The sequence below is a fragment of the Coffea eugenioides genome, chromosome 10, assembly GCF_003713205.1.
Source record: "Coffea eugenioides isolate CCC68of chromosome 10, Ceug_1.0, whole genome shotgun sequence".
Lineage (NCBI taxonomy): Eukaryota > Viridiplantae > Streptophyta > Magnoliopsida > Gentianales > Rubiaceae > Coffea > Coffea eugenioides.
Window position 1 is genome coordinate 193,839 of NC_040044.1, and position 23,288 is coordinate 217,126.

At 37.0% G+C, this 23,288-nt stretch overlaps 2 protein-coding genes and 1 long non-coding RNA gene across 3 annotated transcripts; 2 read left to right on the plus strand and 1 right to left on the minus strand.

Moving 5' to 3' along the window:
* Window positions 1-2,364: 2,364 nt before the first annotated feature.
* Window positions 2,365-4,738, minus strand: LOC113749934. Its single transcript, XR_003464604.1, has 4 exons — window positions 4,420-4,738; window positions 4,127-4,178; window positions 3,903-3,942; window positions 2,365-2,440 (listed from the first exon to the last, which is right to left on the minus strand). It is a non-coding gene; the product is annotated as an uncharacterized LOC113749934 (long non-coding RNA).
* A 1,756-nt stretch (window positions 4,739-6,494) lies between these two features.
* On the plus strand, window positions 6,495-9,211 carry LOC113749736 (bZIP transcription factor 60). Its single transcript, XM_027293563.1, has 3 exons — window positions 6,495-7,328; window positions 7,710-7,942; window positions 8,576-9,211. Exons 1-3 carry the CDS (start codon window positions 6,781-6,783, stop codon window positions 8,869-8,871), a joined length of 1,077 nt encoding a protein of 358 aa, XP_027149364.1. The 5' UTR covers window positions 6,495-6,780; the 3' UTR covers window positions 8,872-9,211.
* Window positions 9,212-13,367: 4,156 nt separating this feature from the next.
* On the plus strand, window positions 13,368-21,075 carry LOC113749321 (pyrophosphate--fructose 6-phosphate 1-phosphotransferase subunit alpha). Its single transcript, XM_027293012.1, has 19 exons — window positions 13,368-13,681; window positions 14,435-14,607; window positions 15,062-15,174; window positions 15,468-15,542; window positions 15,656-15,769; window positions 15,858-15,925; window positions 16,142-16,225; window positions 16,998-17,051; window positions 17,841-17,921; window positions 18,034-18,127; window positions 18,205-18,278; window positions 18,565-18,675; window positions 18,767-18,811; window positions 18,905-18,961; window positions 19,599-19,703; window positions 19,890-20,006; window positions 20,158-20,261; window positions 20,353-20,518; window positions 20,644-21,075. The coding sequence occupies exons 1-19, from the start codon at window positions 13,586-13,588 to the stop codon at window positions 20,770-20,772; spliced, it is 1,860 nt and encodes a 619-aa protein (XP_027148813.1). The 5' UTR covers window positions 13,368-13,585; the 3' UTR covers window positions 20,773-21,075.
* The last annotated feature ends 2,213 nt before the right edge of the window (window positions 21,076-23,288 follow it).

Consider the following 23,288-nt stretch of genomic DNA (forward strand, 5'->3'; position numbering starts at 1 on the left):
TTATTTCTGATGAAATTTAATTACAAAATTAGAGCACACTTTAATATAACGATGTAACCATGTAAAAAATAGTAAGCGTTATTCTCAACAAAGAACCAGAATATTAGAGAATATTGTCCAAATTGACATCTACACTTGCTATGTCAAGGAGAGGTTGCGCCATGGTTTAGTTACGAGATCCATCAATTTCCTACAGATGCAGCTACTTAAACTTATAAACATCATTAGGGTTGGATTTTGGTATTGTCATGCTCTCAAAATAGTGAAAACATTTATATTAATATAATTTTTGGGCTTTTAACACAGAAAGTAGACCATATCCCAAATATTCCTGATTCATATGAGAACTCAAATATATCAAAAACAGGAAAATCACGAAGGATGGATACAAATTTCTCCTAACAATATAAAAATCAATAATCACCATGCAGTGGTACACTTTTAGTTTACATAAACTGACTAAAGAAAAATTCTGAAGCTAAAACCCTAACTCTGGAATAAATGGAGTTCTTGTTTCATGGAGTCTTCTGCATTGCATACTCGGTAACTTCCCCTGAACAAAGAATGTGCAAACAGCTATCAGCTTTAGAATGGCTGCCAATTTGTCAACTATTTACACACAAGGAGTATGCTCTCACACCCTCCAGAATAAACAAAAGAAAAATGCCATTGGTATAGATACAAGCCAAAAACGGAATTACAGTATACAATAGCATGACACAACCAATAAAGGCTTCTGCAGGGCTAGCTACTGTCTTTATGATCATTTGTAAAGGAATGAGGTAGGGCAAGCCTTTTCACCATCAATGCCATATACTTTTCCTGGTGCTCTGCAAGTGCAAGCTCTGTTTCATAGGTTCCCTTGTGTGATCTCCCAGGAAAACTCCTGCTCCATGAAGAGAACCTCCTCTCAGGACATTCATCTTAAACATTCCTGTTCGACAATGTGTATCCTATTGGAACGTAGATCATATCATGGTGGACTCACTGGGTAATTGCTGTCCGCTTGTAAAATAGAAAGTAGTAAATAACCAGCATTTATTGTGAAATGCAACTCTGGACTCATTCAATGACAGCAAGAATATACCCATCCTTTCCTGTAGGGAGTTAAGCATGTAAAGAGGTAGAGTAAATAACCTGAAATTAAAGAGAGATAAAAGCAAGAGTGTATGTGGCTAGCCAATAGGTAAAAGCTTGTCATCTAGAAAAAAAACTTCTTTATCCTTGTCATACCACATTTTTGGTTCCCAACCTAAAGGGGCACAGCATCATTGCAATAACTTCTCCTACGATTACGCTTAACTCAGAACATCCCCTTCTTCAGAAACGATTACCCATCTTACCCTTGGAAACTGGGATTAGTATAGAGAAGGCACATGCAGCAGGTTGTCTAAAACTATAAAAATTGAACCGGAGGATTGGTCAAGCTCAGCGGAATTGAAGTTTAATAGTTTAACGTAGCTGCTCTTCAACCAGAACAAGCGGATTAAGAGCTGCTATGCCATGGATGCCCTTCAGTATTTGGCTGGAGGGCATCATTTGCCTTCCAAAAGATGTATCAGTAGTTCATGACTTGTAAATGGTTAACAAATGTGTGAGAGAAACTCAGAACTTAATGGACCTAATACAAAACTGATGTTATTTTGGACCTTAATTGTGCTCGTCTCTTGCAAATTTTTGGGCACCAAAATCAACCAAAAAACACTTTGTAACCTCTAAAGCTTACAGAATGCAATTTCTGATTATCAAAGGAGGTAAAAACTTTTGGGTGTCAATGCTAATTACACATTATCTGATCTTTGATCGGCAAATTCAGGGACCTGTGAGCTAATATGTATTCCAGGAGAGGAAAGTTTCACAGGATAGATCCTAAGCTTCACAACTTCTACCATAGCTTCACAAGGGCCTCATTTTAGTGCAAATTTAAGGCAGTAAGACAAAATATGTATTCCAGCAAGAAATTCAAGTAACGGGTTCTTCTTTATTCTCTCCCCTTTTTTGGGGTGGAATCCTAGAACTAAAAAAAATAACCCAAATAGCACATGAAACAAGGCAAAGAAAAGCTTAAAAGAAAGGAAACACAAAAAAAAAAGTTTCTTTGAGGAGAAATATGCCATGAAAGAAAGGATTTCATTGGACAAACCACCAACAAAAAATTCCAGAGCGGAAAAATCAAAACAAACAACCATGAAACAAGCAAAAACAGCAGCTGATAATTATAAAAAGTAGCAACACCACAATAGTTCAAACATGGAAGGAAAATAGACAAAAATGGAGAGAAAAAAACAAAATAATGAAGGCAGTACCTTAAAGGACATAAGATGCCTCAGTGCTAGCAGCTCTTTCTCAAACGAAAAATAAGAGTCCAAACCTTTGGCCACACCTGCTGCTATCTTTATTCTTGTATTCCAATCTAATGGTTCTTTATCAGGTAGAAAATCTGCAAAAGAATTGTTAAAATGGTTTACAATGATGCAACAGATTATGTTGTATGATAGCTACCAGAACAGTACTCTAACATAAACCCAACAAAGAAGTAGTGAATGACATTGAAATTAGCATATTATCCAACGTTGATGTTAAGCAATAACTACCAGAATAGTATTCTAACGTAAACCCAACAAAGGAGTATTAAATGAGCAATAACAGCCATACCTGTGGAGAAAAATCATAGGCACACACATTAATATTGAGAGAAATATTTAGTCAAAGTATAAGTGCACATATTAAGATTTGTTAAATGCAAATTTTATTTCCCCATTGTAAAACCGATATAAGAGTCCAACAGCCCAAAATTCATTCAAAGATTAAGAAAAAGGAATGCTCTACTGAACTCTTGAAACAAACATAAATCAACCAAATGGCATGACTTTTGTTTTGGCTTTCCACAAAAGAAGTCAAGTTATTAAACTACAATCGAGAGAATCACAACAGTGAGTCATTTTCACATGCAAGGTATGTAAAGTCATTTGGTGGTACAAATAAATTTCATGCCTGTGCTCAACATTTTCAGCTTATTGATAGTTGTTGACAATGTTAATCCTCACTTACAGCATTGGGTGGAGAAGTGATAAGGCTTAAAATCATTCAACCAAAACTCTCGTAGCCTGAATGTAACCACATGCAGGAAAAGAGAGAGACAGAGTTTCAGGAATGCAATTAAAGCACAAAGCACAAGATCCCTTAACATTGTGATCAGCTGAGGAACCCACTCTTACTAAGTGAACAAATGCATTAATACTTGAGGCAGTACCATTTGAACAAGCAAGCTCTTCATCAACCTCAAACAATAGAATGTGGAGTAAAGGCATGATATGATACAATACCAATCACCACTATTCAAAACACCAAACCATCCATTCACCATACTATGCCACTTATATGCCCTCAACCCCACCTTTCCCATTTTCCTGGAACGAACATTGACCCCCATACCTAGAATAAACAAGTTTGAACCTATGCTCTGTCCTTGAGGCTTCATTATTTCTGCATTTTATTTTTCCTTATAAATGGCATCATTGTAAAGAAAGAACAATCAACATAAAAGTTAGTTTAAGTAGAAAAAACCCAATTAACTTTCTAAACAAAACTTGCACTGTCATCATGTCTTCCTTAAAAAAGTTTATGCAGTTCATAAATTTCAGTAAACATGTAAATTCAATTTTAAAATGGAATGGACTTCTTGTTGAACATGCAATAACTAAGTCGCAAACAATTGACAAGATAATGAACAAGAATGCCTGAAATGATATCATGAAGATGATCTTCCAAGGATCCCAAGGGCATGAACTAATAGACAAGTAGCCTCTGGTCCCCATCAGCACAGTAATCGATTAAATTTACAAGGTTAGAAAGACATAAAAAACTGAACATAAGAACCTCAACACAAAATTTTCGATTACCTTGAAGCCCATTTCTATCCAATTGCTTAACTGCAACAACCTGTCCATTCCAGTAATCAAATTAATTAGCAATAATAAACTTGAAAAGCAGCCAGAAAATTTTTGGTAGAGGCATTTCTAATAAAATCAATATTGCCATTTTTAAAAAAATTAGGAAAATTCAGAAAAAGTCCGATGAAATGAAATAAGTAAGAAAAAAATAGAGAAAATGACGGATACCTCACTCTACTACTTTAGCTTGAAGATCTGGAGTTGAAGCTTTCTTTCAGATCATCTCTAAGTGGGCCCAAAAAAGGAGGACATATTGGTTAAAAATTAGAAAAAAATAGAAATGAAAAAAACAGAAACGAAAATAAACACACTTTTTTTTATAATAGAAATAAAATAGCTCAGATCCATTTGCATTCTTTTGCCCAGGTACAAAGGATTAAGTGAAAAAAAAAGGATCGGAGGAGCTCGTTATATAGAATGTATCATACAAGAAGGGCAAAAAAGAGATACGTTCAGTGGATCAAACCTTCCTTCCCATGGATTGGATCAAAGTAGAGTCCACTGAGTCGGAATCATTGACCCCTGTTGTCATAGGGACACAGAATTCCCGACGAGATAAGACCGGAACAGTCGTCAATCCGATGCGAAAGGGAAGCTTCACATTCGAGAATATAAGAGCACTAAAATTGTCTTCTTCCCGTCTTGCACGTAGAGATACGAAAGTACAACAGCAAAAGAGACGGTACCCGCACGACCACAGAGCAAACCGTCCATGAGTATTTTTGGAAGTCCATCTACGATCGTGTAGGAGAAAGGAAAACTAACGAAAAAGAATGAAGAAATGATAGATGAAATGTTTTGGAGAGGAAGAAAGCGGCGGAGCTTCTGAGGAGAGAAAAGAGAGAGAGAAGCGTGTGGTCTCTATTCTTTACCCTAGCCATCTATTTTTATTTTCGAAACGAATCGAAAGCACCATAGATCTACACTCTAGCTGCATTTCCAGAAAAAACAAGACAAAACATCGACGTAACCAGATAGAAGAAAGAAAAATAAATCACTAATGAAAGGAAAGTAGCGGAAGAATTGAGGTACTACCTGAAACAATAGAGAGGAAGCAGCAGTCAGTGCTTCACTTGTGGTTCTATCTTAGACCGGAAAATAAAAGTCAAGAAATAAAAAAAAAATCCACATTAGTTCTCCAATTGCAACCAGAAAAGCAAACAAAGACGGCAGTCTTTCATTTACAGGGTTCGAAGCTCCAAATGTTTTTGAAGCGCAAAAAATGAAAGAAAAAAGAAAAATAATAAAAAGTTGAAGTAATATTCAAGAATAGAGTGGGAAGGAAAGGATAAGGAGAGATAATAAAGATTTTGAGAGCAAGAGGAAGAGGGAAAGATCTGATCAAGGACTGGTGGTGAGAAGAAAGAAAAGATCAGAGGAGAAAAATGAAAATTTTCAAAGAAATAGAAAAGAGAATGAAGGAGAGCTAAAATGTTCTGAGAAGGAGGAAACAAAATAGAAGTGGCGGCGTTCTGAGGAGAAAAGAGTGAGAGAGAACCCTAGCGCAAAAAGAAAGAAAGGAAACAAATCATGAGAGAGCAACCAAAACACAAAACGCTGTCGTGGTATTTGTTCGGAACACACGCACATGTGCGGCACGTGAGAGGACGACGAAGATTTTGGCTGAATGAAGTTGCCATGTTATCTACTTATGTTGAAAACATGAAGGGAGAACCCGACCCATAAGAATTGGCTGGAGGTATTTTGGTTATGCAGAATATAATAATTTCATTTCAACCTTGTCAACAAGTTAGGCATAACAGTTAATGTGTACATATTTGAAGTTCAGAGGATAAAATATCCATAAGGGCCAAATTTAGGGGGGCAAAGTATAATTAATCCCATTTTAAATAATACACTACTGTCCAAGTTACATTTTTATTGAGTAGTGTTTTTTTTTTTTTTTTTTTACTTTATGAGTAGGGTTGCAAATCACGCCTAGTGTGTCAGTTATTGTCAAATCCAAACTCAGTTCACAAAAAGAAGGTTTCGTGCTTCAAGCTTGGGTTCGCTATTATAAGGCTTACATTCAGCTTACAAATTTATTAGAGATTCGGAGATTATTGGGTTAGGCCTAAGTTCATAATTTAATGCATATGTTTAATATTTGTATATTATTATACGATAATCTATAAACTATTAACTTTTTAAATTTAGAATATGCATAATTATATATATTACATATATTTATTATATATATATTATATACGGGTAATTCAAAATATATTAGGCTTCGTTTGATTTTTTTCCCTTTTTTTTCTTAATTTTTATTAAGCAAAACTACATAAAAGAGTATATCACTCAGTCACTATGAGATCCTTCCATCCCATTGGTTGGATGATGCAGTCAGTTCCCCCTCCGTCCCCACAACCTCCCCCAAAAAAAAAAAAAAAAAAAGGGTAGAAGAAAAGGCTAAGAAACTACTCCGTTTGACCAAAAGACGGATATAAATACGAATAATACACTGCTAATGTACTACCATTGGACTTGGACCATACGCATTATGTACTACTTAAGGCTTAAGCACGAAGGAACGAACAGATAGCCGAGTCCAGCTGGTTTTATACCACCAGTACGCTACTACTTTTCTGTATTAAATAAATTTGGGCGAAACGGACGCGATGCTTCTTCACCTTCTGGGGAGAGGTGAATACTTATCTTCCTCCTTCCTCCGCAACTAGCACAAAACTAACCCTGGAAGAGGGCCCTTTTTATTTTATTTTGATTTGATTCTGTTTAGCAGGGGAGTAGCGGTGATTAGTTTTATTATATTATTGTTTCTGTTTATTTGTTCGTAATCAGTTAATGATTGAATCATTTTTGAGAGATGATGAGTGATTTTGGTGGTGGCGGGGAGGATGATATACTAGTGCTAGTCGGTGATGATGATTTGGATCACAGCAACACCATGCTGGATGCTACTCCTCCTCATCATCATCATCATCCAAACCCTTCGTCCCCCGCCGCCGCCGCCCAGTACGATCATGATTTTTCCAACATCCGCCAGATCGAGCAGTTTCTCTTGAATGAAGACGACATCATAGACATGTATCCCCAGGAGGAGGGGGAGGAGGACCGCCTTACCGCCTCCCTCGGTTTTTTGTCCGACATAATCCTCGATTCGCCGCTTCCATCCGATCCCTCCTCCCCCGATAATCCATCTCCCGAAAGCGACTTCCCCTATTCTAACCACAACTCCAACTCCGACTCCGACGCCAAGGATGTCCAACAACCCCCCAATCTCATAGGTCATCAGGAGCTCCTCCCCCCTGCTGCTATTCCCCACCCCCACCAAGAGGAGAAGGAAGGGAGCGAGGCGGGCCAGCTTAATAACAATGGTGACGATGCCGATCCTATTTCCAAGAAACGCAAAAGGTACCCTCACTCTTCCCTCTCTGCTGCCTACATCCTTGGAATTATACCCGACCAATTTAACGGAACCCCCCCCCCCCCGCCCGGCGGGGGGCGGGGTCCCCTGCACCTACCGCCGTTCACATGATTAAATCTACCTTGACTGCAATTTGGATTGTGGTTTTTGCTCCCAACAATTAAGCAGGCTTCGAATTTTGTTAAATATTTGAATTTGTTTGGGTTAGTTGGAGTACAGTTTGCTCTGTTGAAGGTGATGGCCCTAAATCTCATCTTTGCACACGCCCCTGCTTTATGGTGCTTTTAGTTGAACCTTTGAACAGTCTATCTTGTACTATTACGGTTGTAGTATTTGTGTTTTACTGAATCTGGTTCTTTCTTTTGTAGGCAATTGAGGAACAGGGATGCAGCTGTCCGTTCTCGAGAAAGGAAGAAGATGTATATAAAGGATCTCGAGATCAAGAGCAGGTACTATGAAGCAGAGTGCAGGAGGCTCGGGATGTTGCTTCAGTGCTATCTTGCTGAGAATCATGCTCTACGCCTTTCCTTGAACACCACCACCACCACCCAGGCCTTTGATGCTTCCACAACCAAGCAGGAGTCTGCTGTGCTCATCTTGGGTGAGTACACCATCTTTTTCAGTCATCTCTTAACAACCCCCCCCCCCCCCCCTCTTTTTTCCAAAATTCTTCGTTATAATAATAGTTGTATTGCTACGTTTTTAAATTTTCAAAGTCCAAAAGGAACAACAATTCCCGTGATCTGCCAGACTTTGTTGAGTTGAGAACAGAAATGCGACCACACTGAAACAGCTCGCTTATTTAGTCTTTTTATTACATATGTAACTTATGTATTCCGGGTTTCTGATACTGCATTTCGTATCACCTGCCATTCACTCGGTTTTAGTTCTTTGAATTCAATTGCACCTTTCATTGATGTAGGCGTAGCCTCAATTATCACGTTCTTTTAGTCCTCGTGGAGACCTACTGATAATTTATAATGTGGTTTGAAAGTAAAACTTCTTAAAAATGCTTAGCTTTAGGCACTGTAATAGATTGAGATTTGTTGGTGTTGGGGTGGTCTATTCTCATGGTCGCTTTGGAATATTTGCTGTAGCTCTCAACTCCAAATCCACGTGTGACAGTTTTGTTGTCCTTGATACATCATGGATGGAATTTTTTTTTAAGCCAAAGCGAAATAGAAAATTAGAATTTATGCATAAAATGAATTGACAGAATGTGTTAATTTTGCAGAATCCCTGCTGTTGGGTTCCCTGCTTTGGTTCCTGGGCATCGTGGCACTCCTCACTCTGCCCAGACAGTTGTCAAATCTAGGAGCAAAAAAGGTGGGCTGCAAAATTCCGGGAAGCCTGGCTCCAAGAGAGGCAGGAATTAAAATACATGGAACGCTGGAGTTCAAATCTTTTATGATGAGCAAGAGATGCCGAGGTTCAAGAAGAAAGATGAGGTGCTCTTTCAAACTGGGGTTGGCAGCTTCTTTTCGCGGCATTTTGTCCGTGACACCCTGTCAGTTCTTGGCCTTCTGTTAAGTTCTCCGTTAAGTAGTTGCATGATTGGGAAGACGAGCTGTTTTTGCTAAGATTTAGCCAGCTATTTATGGGACATAATGTAGTAGAAGTGGTCTTAATTTTCAGTAGTGTCTGTGAAGAGGTTGCAGTAGGGGGTTCTTTTTTTCCCCCCCTTTTTTTGGTGGTTTTCTTGATGTTAGAATTGAATTACAAATTCCGTTTCTGTATCTATTGTTATATTAACGTTTTCTTCATGCTTAATGGGCGGGGCTTTTATGAGCAGGGGACTAATAGAATACACTTTGCAGGGATTTGGAATGTGCTCTTTAGATAAGAGAGTTCCAGCCCTGGACTTGATGTTGAATGTGGGGTTGGTTTCATGGTTTTGGCTATTCAACCTTTGATGCCCTCTTTTGATAATAGTAGTGATAAGTGATGAGACGGCAGGTGTGGTTTTTTTTTCCGCTGCGCCGGGGGTGGTTGAAATGATTGGACCACCGGGGATGCATACAGGTAAAACTGGAAACTGGGAAGTTTGGTTCAATTGGGGATGGATTGGTTGGTACGTTGGTTGGTTGGTTGGAAGCACGCGGGCGGATTGGAGCACTCGGTAATTTTGTTGATTGTGGTTTGGATGTGAATGTGGACCCCCGCGGGGGGTTTTGGGGGTTCACAACTTTGGACGGACCTTGAAGTGCGGTAAATCTAATTAAGCCCTTAGTTTTCAAGGAGTGCAAGGGGAAATGATAGAAAGAAGGGTAAAATACACTAAATTTTCTTGTGGTTTGGATTATTGTCATAAAATCTCTTCATTGTTTAAAAACTCTCAAAGAGCCCCCTCATGGTTTGGATTAATTTGGCCAACGGACGGAAATCATCCAATTTGATGAAATAATATAAAATTTCTATATTAACCTTGTTTTCAAACTATATCAAAAGTTAGTTCGGGTTTTACGTAAGATTTTAAAAATTTTCTTGCTTTATTTAAGAAAAAAGTAAAATTCAGGGGTTAATTCAACAAATTCTAAAAATTTGTTGTCTTCTTCAACCAGATGATGATCAGATTTCAGAACCCATCGCCTTTCTTTTTGTTCTTTTTTTTTTCCTTTTTCTGTTTTCTTTTCCTTCCATTTTCTTCTCCTTTTCTTCCTTTTTTCAGTCCAGCAATTGTCACCTTGCCATCACCGCCATCGTCGCCGTCACTATGATTCTCGTGGTCATTACCTTCATTATCATCTTCAGCACCATTGGGTCTCAAATTTCATCTAAATTCATGAATCTTGAATTGTCTAAGGAAAAAATTAAGGGGCCAAACTAAAATTTTAAAACATTCTTCATCTTCTCCGGCGATAAAGCAGCTTTCATTATTTTGCTACCGCTGCCGCCACATCCATCATCGTCTTTGTGGGTTTACAAATAGACTTTATGAGTCAAGGTGAAAATTTTCAAAGTTTCTTTTCTTCCCTGCCTATTATTATCATGTACAGATCTTGTGGCAGCGATAGTAGAAGCAGCGCCGCTAGTAGCTACCACCAGTGGTAGAATTTAACAAAAATTACACCCTCAAATCCAATTTCAGCGTAGATCATGATTATGAATCAGATTTGACCAAAAACAAGCAAAGGGTAACAAATATAGGCATGAACAGTGATAGGCAAAACTATAAATTTCAGTCCAAAAACAAAGCAAAACCAACAAATTACTATATAAAAACAATCCTTTGGACCAGTAAAATGGTTATATGACACCAATTACACACAAAAAGTCAGATATTTGCATGGATTAAAAGAAAAATTGTGAGGCTGCCTTGATTCATATCTCAAATCCATCTGGATTTCTGCCCGCCTTACGTATCAATCGGTGACCACGATGGCAATGGTGATGGCATAAAATCTGGTTACCAAAGAATGGGTTAAGGGTAATTACTTAAGAGATTAAAGGTGTTTCTGTAAGGAGATTTCTATTGGAGAAGAAGCCAAAGTTTGACATGAACTTTCTTAAGAATTCCCTGGTGCTGCAACAGAAGATAACTATTGGACAGTGGTCGTGGTTGTGAGGGGGTTGGTGTTTTTGTGCATCTGCTGTCTCTGTTTTGATTGCAGGAGGAGGAAGGAGATGAAACGAAAGAAAAGGAAAAAGAATAAAAAGCAACCTTCTGATTTTGGGAGAAGGAAAGCAAAAGAAAGTGAAAAAAAAAGAAAGAAAAGAATGAGGGTATAATTGGAAGAAGAAATCAGTTTTTATGCAGAAAAATCAACGTGATCAATTTTACTCACATATTAGGCGAGTGTGACTCACTCTCCGTTAATTTGGATGTTTTTCATCCAAATTCCAGATTAGTCCATAGTGTAAGGAGGTTCAATGTGTGTTTTTAAACAATGAGTAGATTTTATGACAATAACCCAAACCACATGGGGGTTTAGTGTATTTTACCCTATAAAGAAATTGGTGGGAGGTATGGCGGGCTCCTCGGGCTGACGGAGGTGGTCAAACAACCCGGTAACATGGAAAGCAGGTAGAGATTTTATATTTCGTTTGGGGGGGGGGGGTTAAAAGGGAAAAATAGTGGAGTAGTTGGTTGATTTGTTTGGACTTTTGGAGGGTGAGATGTTTGGTGATGCTGTGGGCTCCATTGAATTTAGGGATAATTTTAGAAACCTCACCTAATGTCTCAGACAATTTCATTGACCTCCCAAGGTTTTCAGAATTACACTAGCTTCCCTTGAAGTTTAGGATTTGATAACAAAATCAGCCCATGTTAGGAAAAGTGCACATAAAAAAGTGTTTTTAAGAGAGAGAAGGGAATTTGTTCTCATAAATGCCCCTTTTGTAGGTGTACAAGTTATATTAGTGAAATAACAGAAACTAATAAAAGTAAAAAATAAATTAGAAAAAATGAGGTGATATTAGTGAAATAAGGAAAAATAGTTAGAAGTAGCATCCAACCATTTACGCTCAAAGCCGTAGCAACGGCTTCTGCTTTCTTTTGTAATGGCTATATTTGAATATCATTGCGATAGTATACGAAGACATGAACCACCATGAAGAAGGAAGACATTTTCGCTTTAAACATCAACATTTAAGGCGAAAAAGAGTGATTTGTTGTAGAAACTAAGGTGGAAAAAGAGATATTTGAATAGGTCCACGAGCAATATAGAAACTAAATTATTTGTCATATGCTCAAGTTGCGGCATTATAGATCCATTAAATGATGTAAGTTAAGAATTGAAATATGAAACCTTGTAAGTTAACAAGGAGCAAACCAGAACTACAATCCAAGAGGAATAACATTATTATTAATTCATATTTCATAACCATATTAGTAGCCTTACACTAGATAAGTAGAAATGCAATCCAAGATTATCCGAAATACCATTTGCCTTGAAGTAGTTTAAGGCAGAGAGCGAAGATTCCAAAATCATTGTTTAATCATAGTTTCACATAACATCGTGTCAATTAATATATCCTAATGACTCATTATCAGATTTTAGTCTTCTAATGACATATAATGTGATGTAAGGACCGCATGATTTTAGTCTCATTTATCAGTAGTATTTTCGCACCATGTGATGCAAGCAATTGGGCCAAGTTTTGTCAGGCAATTCTAAAAAGCTCAGGAAAAGTTAGTAAAATTGTCAGAAACCTCAGGAAGGTTTATGAAATTATCCCTTGAATTTATGGAATTATCCGTGCACAGCAGCATATGCTCTACAAAATGCAAGAGATAACAGTAGTGTAGTACTTCATAGTATTGTAGTTTTACGAGCAAGGAAACCAACAACCCCCGAGCCCGACCTTCCAGCTATGATCTATGTCGACATGTGTGATTCTGTGTGGGCATCTATGAGTTTTGGTTTATTTAATCTGTGTCGGCTTTTAGAGTTACTGTGGGGATTAGGTTTATTTACGTAAGTTCTTACTTCAGTAAGAAAATATCAAAAAAAAATCTATGAGTTTTGGTTTTTCGTGTCCTTCCCGGTAAATGCATTATTTATGTCTTCTTCTTTTTTATTTTATTTTTTAAATTTTTTTGGGGTGTTTTGCGGGGAGGGGAGGGCAATGCAGCTATGTCTTGCGGGTTTGCAGTGCCGTCATGGTTTGTTTAAGTAGAGGAGGTTGGATTAGAACATTCTAACTAATAATAATAATCTTGGCATCACGAACGAACGGTGCATTTGATAAAATTAAAATTCAAAAAATAAAGTTTGAAGCCTGAATCTATGAATTGATCGAATTATTAAGTATTAAATCTAATACATTTAAATGTATATCATATTAAGTGATAAGTTAATAATTTATTACTTAATTTTAAAAATAAATTTATTTAAAAAATTCAGTGATCCCTAGTAATGTATGTACTTGAAAAAGAAAAATTTAAAAAAAGTTAGAGATATATACTAACATGTGTAAAATAGTAGAGTTATAAAACCAAAATGGAGTGTTTATATGGTAAATTAATTACAGAACTAAAACACAAAATAGAGTCGTAGTACTACAAATCAGCGGCGTAAAACCACAGCAAGCACAAGGTTAGCGAGAGAGAGGGAAAGGACTTTTGGGGTCCGGCGGAGTAAAGCAGCTGCAGCGTCCTCCTGTTTAAGAGAGAGAGAGAGATTTTGGAGTCTGTTTGTGTCGTGCGAGAGTTTAAGAAGAGGAGGTGGGCGTCCAAATCCAACAATTCAACAAAGCCAAAGGAAAAAAAAGAAAAGAAGAAAAGAAAAGAAGATCGAATCGAATGAAAATGGATTCGGACTTCGGAATAGCAAGAGAACTTTCTGATCTGCAAAAGCTTCGCGCTCAGTACCAGCCACAGCTCCCTCCCTGCCTTGAGGTCGTCCCCTCTTTCCATTTCTTTCTTCTTTTTTCTCTTCCTTTCTACTCTACGCATCTTAATTATCCTGCCTTCTTTCCGAAACCATTATGACAATTCTATCATTGGATCCGTAAGTTTCCTTGCAACAAACAATAATAATATTACTACTGATAATGCCTCCCGTCCCACTTCTTTTCTTTCTCTTCTTCGTTTTGGTTGAATTTTTGAGTCTCAGCGCTTGTTTTTTTTTTATTTTTGGGTTAATATATCTATCTATCTGTCTGTGAATTAGTACATTTCTGGTTGTTTGGGCTTCCCTATATGCTTTTTTTGCTCTCTTCTCCGGAAAATCGGATCTGACTCTCATTACTTCGTTATCACCGCCGCTGCTTCATTCTCTGTATGTTGTAACTCAGTATAATTGTTACCCCTATTTCTGGTTCGAACCTTTTTTTTTTTTTGCTTTTTTTTTTTTTTACATTTCTTCTTCGTTAGTGAATATTTCTCTTCAGAAGAGTTTCTAGAAAATTTTCCCGTTTCTTGTTGTTTATCGCTGTATTTACCAACAACTGTGGGCTCCAGAAATGAATGCTCAACTTTACTCACGTTTAGTACATTATGTTGTTGCTATTACATACCCACTCCGTCTTTTACCTGTCTCTTTCCCCGGAGTTGGGAGATTTTTATTTATTTATTTGGTCGTATCAAAAGGAGGAGGACGTGCTCGCTTATTAGGAGGGGGACTCCTCCACTTTCTTCTGCTCTCTACAGGGAACTACTGTTCGAGTGGAGTTTGGCGATGGCACTACTACTGCTGACCCGCACGGGGCTCACACTATCAGTCGCTCCTTTCCTCACAGCTATGGTCAGCCTCTGGCTCACTTTCTCAGGGCTACTGCCAAGGTCCCTGATGCTCAGATCATCACTGACCACCCGCCTATTCGGTAATAGGCATTTCTTATCATTCACCATTGCCTCGCCTCTTTCAGCTTCTCTGCACAACTTACTGTTTTCACTCAAAAGTTATCACTGTATGATGCGTTCATGAGCTTTATGTTCAAAGTGGAAGAAGAAGATGGTGGTGCGCTGCTCATGCCTTCATTCTGTCTCCCCTCATTTACAGCTTTCACTCGCTATTAGATGGGAGGATATGATTGAATATGAATTGAATTAATCAGATGACTACATCTACTCACCCCCCTCCTGTGCTTGCATCTATGCACATTCAGACATTCATACAAAATTTAGCAAATTTTCTGTCTTGATCTGTAATGCGTTTATGGGAGAAGCATGGATGAGTGCATGTTGATGTTATATGTTTATGCAGGCTTTTTATGTTAATTTGAATCTGGATGGTCAGCTTTTATGCACTTTCTGGTTCGATGTTTTACTCCTCAGGGTGGGATTAGTTTTCTGCGGTAGACAGTCTCCTGGTGGACATAATGTCATTTGGGGACTACACGATGCTCTCAAAGTTCATAATCCTAACAGCACTTTGCTTGGATTTTTGGGTAAGTGATTATTGGGTTTCACCAATTTTTTCATGCTCGAGTTGCTATGATTCGAATGGATTGCCTAATGGAATCTTCCTTATATTTTTGGCTACATGATAAGAGCGTTCTTGCCCTTTTATTTTAGTTTTCACAAATTATTCATTTTCTGTCTTCTCTATTGTGATAACTTCACATGATATGATGGTTCAAACAGTTTCTGCTTTTGCTTTAGTCAGGTTTTTAAAGATCGAATGCATATTTTTTTCTCTCATTAAGCAGTAAGTGTTACTGCTGTCATATTTCATTACCAGGTGGTTCTGAAGGTCTATTTGCACAGAAGACTCTTGAAATTACCGATGACATCCTTGCTACATATAAAAATCAAGGTAAAAATTAGAGCATCAGGCTTTGATGTGATGCATAGACTCAAACTTTATCTCGACCTTATATTTGCTTGGATTTAGATCTTTGGACATTTATTGAATGCTACTCTCTCAAGGCGGTTATGATCTACTTGGACGGACAAAAGATCAAATAAGGACTACTGAGCAGGTGAATGCAGCAATGGCTGCATGCAAAGCTTTAAAGCTGGACGGCCTTGTTGTTATTGGAGGTATTTGGTTTTCTCTCAATAAAGGCTTACAAGCCCAGGATATTATGTTGAAATCCTCTAACTGGTATATATTTTCTGTTTCTTCAAGGGGTAACTTCAAACACAGATGCTGCTCAGCTTGCAGAAACTTTTGCAGAAGCAAAATGCCAAACAAAGGTGTAGTGCCCTAGCAGCATTTCCTTTTCTAAATATTTCTTCTGGATTACCAATTCATTTGTGATTGGCAGAGCTAACCTATTGTTGATACCATTTTCTGATCGTTATGGGTGTAAAATGATCGCTTCAGAATGCTGAACTTAATGTATATTGCTTCTGGCAGGCGTTTTTTCTGAACATAATTAGATAATATATATTGTCCTGAAATTTCTGCAGGTTGTGGGTGTCCCAGTCACGCTAAATGGAGATCTCAAGAACCAATTTGTAGAAACTAATGTTGGTTTTGACACTATATGCAAGGTATGTGTACTCTTTAGAAGGATGAAGTTAGATGCTCTCAGAATTTATTGACAGCTCTTATTATTTCTGGTACCCAATCCCCCATCTTCCCTCCCAATCTTCTGTGAAATTGGTTTTGAGTTCAGGAAGTGCGACATTGTAGATAAGCTTATGGTATAATATTTTTTCTCCTGGTCTATCTCGTCTTGCAAGAAATTTTGTTGATGTTTGTAACTTTGTTCCCTAGAATGTGGATCATTATATTTCCCAGAACAAGATTTCAATCATGGATTATCACCTGGCATAAATTGTACTACACTAGGTGTCATTTCCTTAAGACCACATGAATCGAAAATTGATGATTGTAAATGTCAAAGATTGTCTGGATATAGAATTGTTTGTTTTGGGGTATAAAAGCTGCTTAATTTTTATAATCTTGAATGGTAGATACAAAATAAGACCGTTGAAAAAAAAAAGTAGATATTTTGTTTGTATAACTTATTTTGTAAGATAGTAGAGGACGTTGGGGCTTTGGATTGAAAACAGGTATTTGCGCAATTGAGAGTGTTAATAATCACTGTACACTTGTAGTTGATTCAGTTGAAGATACATCTTTGGTTCATGTGTTTTTTCTGAACTCATTCTCAATTGACTACACTTGATTACTGTTCTTCTGGTCATTTATCATTCTTTTATTAGAGATGAAGAGAGCATTAAGTACAGAAGTTGTGAAGATACATTTGTGGCAATAATGGGCCAGAAACTGACTACATATTTATGGGACTCCTTTCAGGTTAATTCCCAGCTTATTAGCAATGTTTGTACTGATGCACTCTCTGCTGAGAAGGTAATTATCTCTGTCCTCCTTTTTTGGGCATTCATTCTGGTTTCACCTTGAGCAGTTGGATTAACTGTTTTAGGGCCTGTTTGATGTTGCGGTGGCTTGTTAAAAAGCACTTAATTAGTAGAGCTTTTGATCAAAGTACTTATTAAGTGCTTAATCATACCGTTTGGGTGTATATTTGCATGATTACGTTTTCTATTTGATTATGTGCATTTTTAAATTTCTAAGACATTTATCTCTTCATTTAGTTCAAATTTATAATAAAATTGTTAAAGTTATTTATTTATTTTGGAATACAAAAGTTGCTCTAAAATCACCAACTTTGATCCTATGCCAAAATCGCTTTATTGGCCAAAAGCTGTACTCCTAAATTCAATGGATGATACTCACCAAACATGTTTTTAGCAAAAGCACCACAACCGCAAACAGGCTTTTAGTAATGACTATACTTTTAGCGCTATTCAGAATTTTGGTGCACATATTAGTGTGTCAGCTGTTCATATTTTTTAAATAAAAAGCTTCTATATTTGTTGCCATTCCCTCAGGCTTGGCGCCAATGAGGTTTTTATTGGAGAGAAATAAATAAGACTATGCCTTTGTCCTATCAAATATGAATATTAAGTAATAATAGCATGGCACTTTGAATTCAATACGAGAAATTTTTGCATTGTCAAAAAATTCTCTTATTTATCGGGAGTCCACTTCAGCATCACAAACCTTTTTGTTTTTATTTTGGAAGCATGCATTTGTGAATAAAGGACTTTAACATTTTCCTTCTGCATTTTTTTACAGTATTATTATTTCATCCGACTCATGGGCCGAAAGGCATCACAAGTTGCTTTGGAATGCACTCTTCAGTCACACCCAAATATGGTTAGTTTTTATGCACCATGTTCCATTACTCTACTTGTATTAAATGTTGAACGCTGTTTTTTCAACACAATTATTTGCATTGTGATCAGTAGCCTTAGATTGCTCTTAATAGGTGATTCTCGGTGAGGAAGTGGCTGCATCGAAACTTACACTTTTTGACATCACAAAACAAATTTGTGATGCTGTTCAAGCTAGGGCTGAACAAGGTTTGGAATCTTGGTTTGCAATAATCGGCATTACTGCTGATGTCTTGACATTGTCAAATAATGTGTTTTTGTTTCAGATAAATATCATGGTGTCATTCTGCTGCCAGAGGGGCTTATAGAAAGTATTCCTGAAGTGTATGCTTTATTACAGGTATAGATTCAGGCTCTTGGTCTAAAATTTCATCCTACATAACCTTCTCCCCGTTAATATGGAATATATCACTCTTTATCCCTGTCAAAAACAGGTATAGATTCAGGCTCTTGGTCTAAAATTTCATCCTACATAACCTTCTCCCCGTTAATATGGAATATATCACTCTTTATCCCTGTCAAAAGCAAAGTGGTCAAGAAGATTTATTTGGATGCTTGTGATTGTCTTGTAGCTATAATTCATCTGTTGACTAAATGCTTCTGTACAATTATCTTTTATCTCCTAGGAAATCCATGGGTTGCTTAGACAAGGTGTTTCTGCTGATAGCATTTCCTCTCAACTGACCCCCTGGGCATCTGCATTATTTGAGTTCTTACCACCTTTCATAAGGAAACAGGTATCCTTTTTGCCCTATCTCTCTAATATAATTTACTATTTTAAATTTCTTGCATAATGGTGCTCAGTTCCTTAAAATTATGATCCTGCAGCTCCTACTCTTTCCAGAATCTGATGATTCCGCACAGCTATCCCAGGTAATTGAATCTGCCAATTAATGGTACTGCTTGATGTATATGTACTTTTTTTATTTTTTGGTAATGATAGTTTGCATTCTCTTTCACTTGCAGATTGAGACAGAGAAACTTCTTGCGCATCTCGTGGAAGCTGAAATCAATAGGCGATTGGTAAACTTTAATCTTGAGAAAGACAACCATTAACCTTTCTCCTCCTCTTTTCTTTTTTCAGTTCAAGACACTTTTTGAATATTCAAAGTCTGGTGATAGTAATCTCTGGATATAGTAGTTGTACTTTCTCTTTTAGAACCAGTTTCTTTAGAAACCATATTCTGTTTTGGAATTAGTTTGTCTTATACAGTTGACTTGTTTTGGTCACTGCTTCCGAGTTCATGGTTATTTAAGTGGTAAGAAGAAAAAGTTATGTAAAAGTACTTAAATGACTAGAAACTTGTAAAAAGCAGCTTAAGACAGATGCCACATATTATTTAGGTTTGCAGTACTGCATGTCAGATAGTGTAATTTTCTTTTTCTTTTTGTCTCAGAATTATCTGTTCTTTTTTTATTTTTTTAATTTTTGTATTTTAGGCTATTACTTGTTTAAAGTTATGCACATAATGTTCGAGTGGTAGTTGAATAAATATTAATAAAGCTTTAGGAGAAAGCACACTAACATGCATTCACATGTTGCAGGACCGTAGTTAGAATTGCATATGCTTCTGAAATAAACAAATGTTTGTTTGCTTGTGAACTTTCTGGTTTTTAGTAAGTAAACCCAGGCCACTAACTTATTTCATGATCTTTGCAGAAAGAAGGAACTTATAAAGGAAAAAAATTTAATGCCATTTGCCACTTCTTTGGTTATCAAGCTCGAGGGTCACTGCCATCAAAGTTTGATTGCGATTATGCCTATGTAAGTTTTAGTCCTTAAGCGTTGGGTGTAGCTTGGGGTTATGGGTCCTTGTCTTGGACAAGTCTTTAATCCTCATAAACCCCATCTTTTTACTGTCCGCTTGAGAAAAAGAAAAAGTTCAGTATTTGAGTCTTGCCCTTGGTGAAAAAAAAAGTATTGTGTTAAAAAATCATTACCCTTTTGCAGGTTCTTGGTCATATCTGCTACCATATTCTGGCTGCTGGGTTGAATGGTTACATGGCAACTGTAACTAATCTTAAAAATCCTGTAAACAAGTGGAAATGTGGCGCCGCTCCAATTACTGTGAGTTTCTGGTAGCATTAAATCTTTGTATTCATCCAAAAGTCAAGAATGTCCACTGTGGATATGGTGTATCTGTAATTTTTGTTGTTTGTTCCTGTTTTTCTCCTGTCCTTCAAGTTTTGAATTGTCAAATTCCTTTTGGTGAATCCAGGCTATGATGACCGTTAAGCGCTATGGTCGTGGTCCTGGAACACTGTCCCTTGGAAAACCTGCTCTGCATCCTGCTACTGTTGATCTGAAAGGCAAAGCATACGAGTACGTTTTTTTTTTTTTTGGGGGGGGGGGGAGTTGGGAGTGGAATTGAGGACTTGTTTACTGAGTAATCAACCCATATCTTTTGGTGCAGGTTGTTGAGACAAAATGCGACAAAGTTTTTGATGGATGATGTCTACAGAAATCCAGGACCCCTTCAATTTGATGGTCCTGGTGCAGATGCAAAGTCTGTAACCTTATGTGTTGAAGACCAGGACTATATGGGCCGCATCAAACGGTTGCAAGAATATCTTGATAAGGTGGTTCACTTTCCTCTTCATCCAAATTTGACAGTTCACGGCATTTGATCCTTTGCTGGATTTTTACATTTTATAATTCCTCTAGTTCCCCACACATCTTATTCTCCTTGTCATTCCTTTTCCAGGTGCGCACTATTGTGAAACCTGGGTGCTCACAAGATGTTCTGAAAGCTGCTCTGAGTGCCATGTCTTCTGTGACGGACATTCTATCCGTGATGTCAACACCATCAAACAGTGGAAACACGCCCTTTTGAACGTTAACATGTTGATGATGAATGGAAATTTTGTGGTGAAACCATTAATGCAGGATTCCTGATGTTTCTTTTTTTTTTTTTTGACTTTATGCATGAGGTCAATAGTTTAATTAGGTGCTCGAAAACCGAATTATGAAGATAAATATGATGGTTTTGGTTTTTTCTTGTTGCGGTTTTCATTCTTGCAACTCTGAGGAACAGAATAACACACTGTAGTTGACTGGAGTATGTGGTTGGCTGAACATGTGGCGAAACGAGACTTGGTTTCTGCAATAATGAAGATTTGTTTTTTTTTTTTTTTAATGACGGCTGCCTGTTTTACATGATGGCTCTTATTATAGGATGAATTGGAAGAGATCAATGACTAGTTAAATCGGCTGCTTTTGACCTTGGTTAACTGCATATGTGGCGGGGGAATTGGTAACGAGAGGAATGGAGCAATGCAACCAGTGTCCTTGTTTCCCCTTTTATGTAAGCAAATGTTAGATGGAAACAATTCCTCTCTCATCCAAAACAAAGAATTTGGAATTCCAAATGAATTCTGTATTAATTCTATGCATTTTCCAAACGAAAGAATTCCAGTGCTGTAGAATCAAATGCACCCTGAGTTTGTTTCTTTCCCCATCTTGAATACGTCAAAAAATTAAAAAAAAAAAAGGAGATGAGAAACAAAAGCAAGATGAATGATGATAAAACATCAGGGGAGTTGTTTGAAGTACAATTTAAGTTTTGAGGTGAAGCGTATGGAGCGTTATTGACAGATCTGGAGGAGCAAAAGCGGAAATTGCTGGTGAAGTACGAAAGGCGAGGTAGTGAAGTTAGAAGTTAGAACGTTATGCCGTGGGCAATGATGGAGCCAAGGGGGGCAGAGGGGGGCCATGGCCCCCCTAAGTTTTGAGAATTTTAATTCATAACATGTAAATATGTGTGTAAAATAAAATTGACCCTCCCTAAATTTTTACAATTTTAGTTTATATTATGAGAGTTGATATATATATATATATATATATATATGAATTAGTCATCTTTGAATGGAATGGCTTGCAAGCTTTAATTTGCCATGAATGTCCATATGCCTATTACATTCATTGTTTGGCTCATAGGCTTCAACTTGCTAATGTTGCAGCTTTTAGAGAAGTAGCTTCTGTTCACCAATTCTTCTCCAATTTAGTTTTCATTATCAACATTATTACTGCATCTAGCAAACGTAATGATGAATTAAAGGAGGCTCAAGCAATTGAAGTTGCTACTAAGATTGCTAATGGTGAACTTGAAACTGAAAGGGGGCTTAATCAAATTGGCACTTTAAAACAAGTTGGAGATACTCGTTGGGGTTCTCATTTGGATTCTATTTCTAGTTTACTGAAAATGTTCAATGCTACTTGTGTGATTTTAAGTAACATTGCAGTAGATGGAGGTTCATACTCTCAATGTGGAGATGCAAATTTTGCTTTGAATCAGTTGTTATCCTTTAAGTTTGTTTTCACTTTGCATCTTATGAAAGACATTATAGAAATTACTCATCTTCTTTGTATAGCATTGCAATGTAAATCTCAAGATATTTTGAATGCAATGCATCTTGTCTCAAGCACAACAATGCTACTGAAGAATTTTAGAGATTCGGGATGGGATGATTTCTTGGTGAAAGTTAAATTATTTTGTGAGCAACATCCAATTGATATCCCATGTATGAATGCTCAATATATTGCAAGACGTGGTAGATCTCGAAATCATCATGATGAGATTAGTGTGGAGCATTATTATCGAGTGGATATATTTCTTGCAACAATTGATTATTAATTGCAAGAGTTACATAGCAGGTTTAATGATCATACCATGAAATTGCTTGTTTTGAGCACTACTTTAGATCTTAGAAATGGATTTATGCTGTTCAAGATTGATGATATTTGTATGCATAGAAGTTCTATCCGAATGATTTTATGGAGCAAGAACTAGTACGTCTAAGAATAAAACTTCAACATTTTGAGCTCAACATTCCAAATCATCTTGAATTGCAAGAATTATCTGGTATTAATGAGTTATGTCAAGGCTTGGTGAAGACAAGAAAATCAGTGATATATTCTCTTATTGATAGATTGATTAGACTTGTTCTTACTCTTCCTGTATCAACTGCAACTACAGAGCGGGCATTTTCAATTATGAAAATAATCAAGACAAAGCTCCAAAACAAGATGGAAGATAATTTCTTGAATGATTTGTCTAACTGTGTATATAGAAAAGGAAGTTGCTAAAAATTTTAGCAGTGATTCAATCATAGATGAATTTAGTTCTATGAAAGAGCGTAGAACTCAATTTACTTCAAAGAAAAGATGTTGAAATTTCAAAGTATGTTAACATAACTTTTATCTTTTTTCAATTGAAAATAGTTACATTTATATTACATGGTTATATATATATATATATATATATATATATATTGCATAGGTGACATATTGGAGAGCATCTTCTCATAATGTGCAAATTGGATGGTTTGTAATGTTATAAGATATTTAATC

What these genes read in the sequence shown, in the direction of transcription:
- LOC113749321 (XM_027293012.1), top strand. Translation starts at nt 13,586, where the DNA reads ATGAAAATGGATTCGGACTTCGGAATAGCAAGAGAACTTTCTGATCTG. An exon ending in CACTTTGCTTGGATTTTTGG is followed by an intron (nt 15,175 to 15,467) that starts GTAAGTGATTAT and finishes TTTCATTACCAG; the next exon opens with GTGGTTCTGAAGGTCTATTT. An exon ending in TCAAGCTAGGGCTGAACAAG is followed by an intron (nt 18,128 to 18,204) that starts GTTTGGAATCTT and finishes TTTTTGTTTCAG; the next exon opens with ATAAATATCATGGTGTCATT.
- LOC113749736 (XM_027293563.1), top strand. Translation starts at nt 6,781, where the DNA reads ATGATGAGTGATTTTGGTGGTGGCGGGGAGGATGATATACTAGTGCTA. An exon ending in ATTTCCAAGAAACGCAAAAG is followed by an intron (nt 7,329 to 7,709) that starts GTACCCTCACTC and finishes TTTCTTTTGTAG; the next exon opens with GCAATTGAGGAACAGGGATG. An exon ending in GTCTGCTGTGCTCATCTTGG is followed by an intron (nt 7,943 to 8,575) that starts GTGAGTACACCA and finishes TTAATTTTGCAG; the next exon opens with AATCCCTGCTGTTGGGTTCC.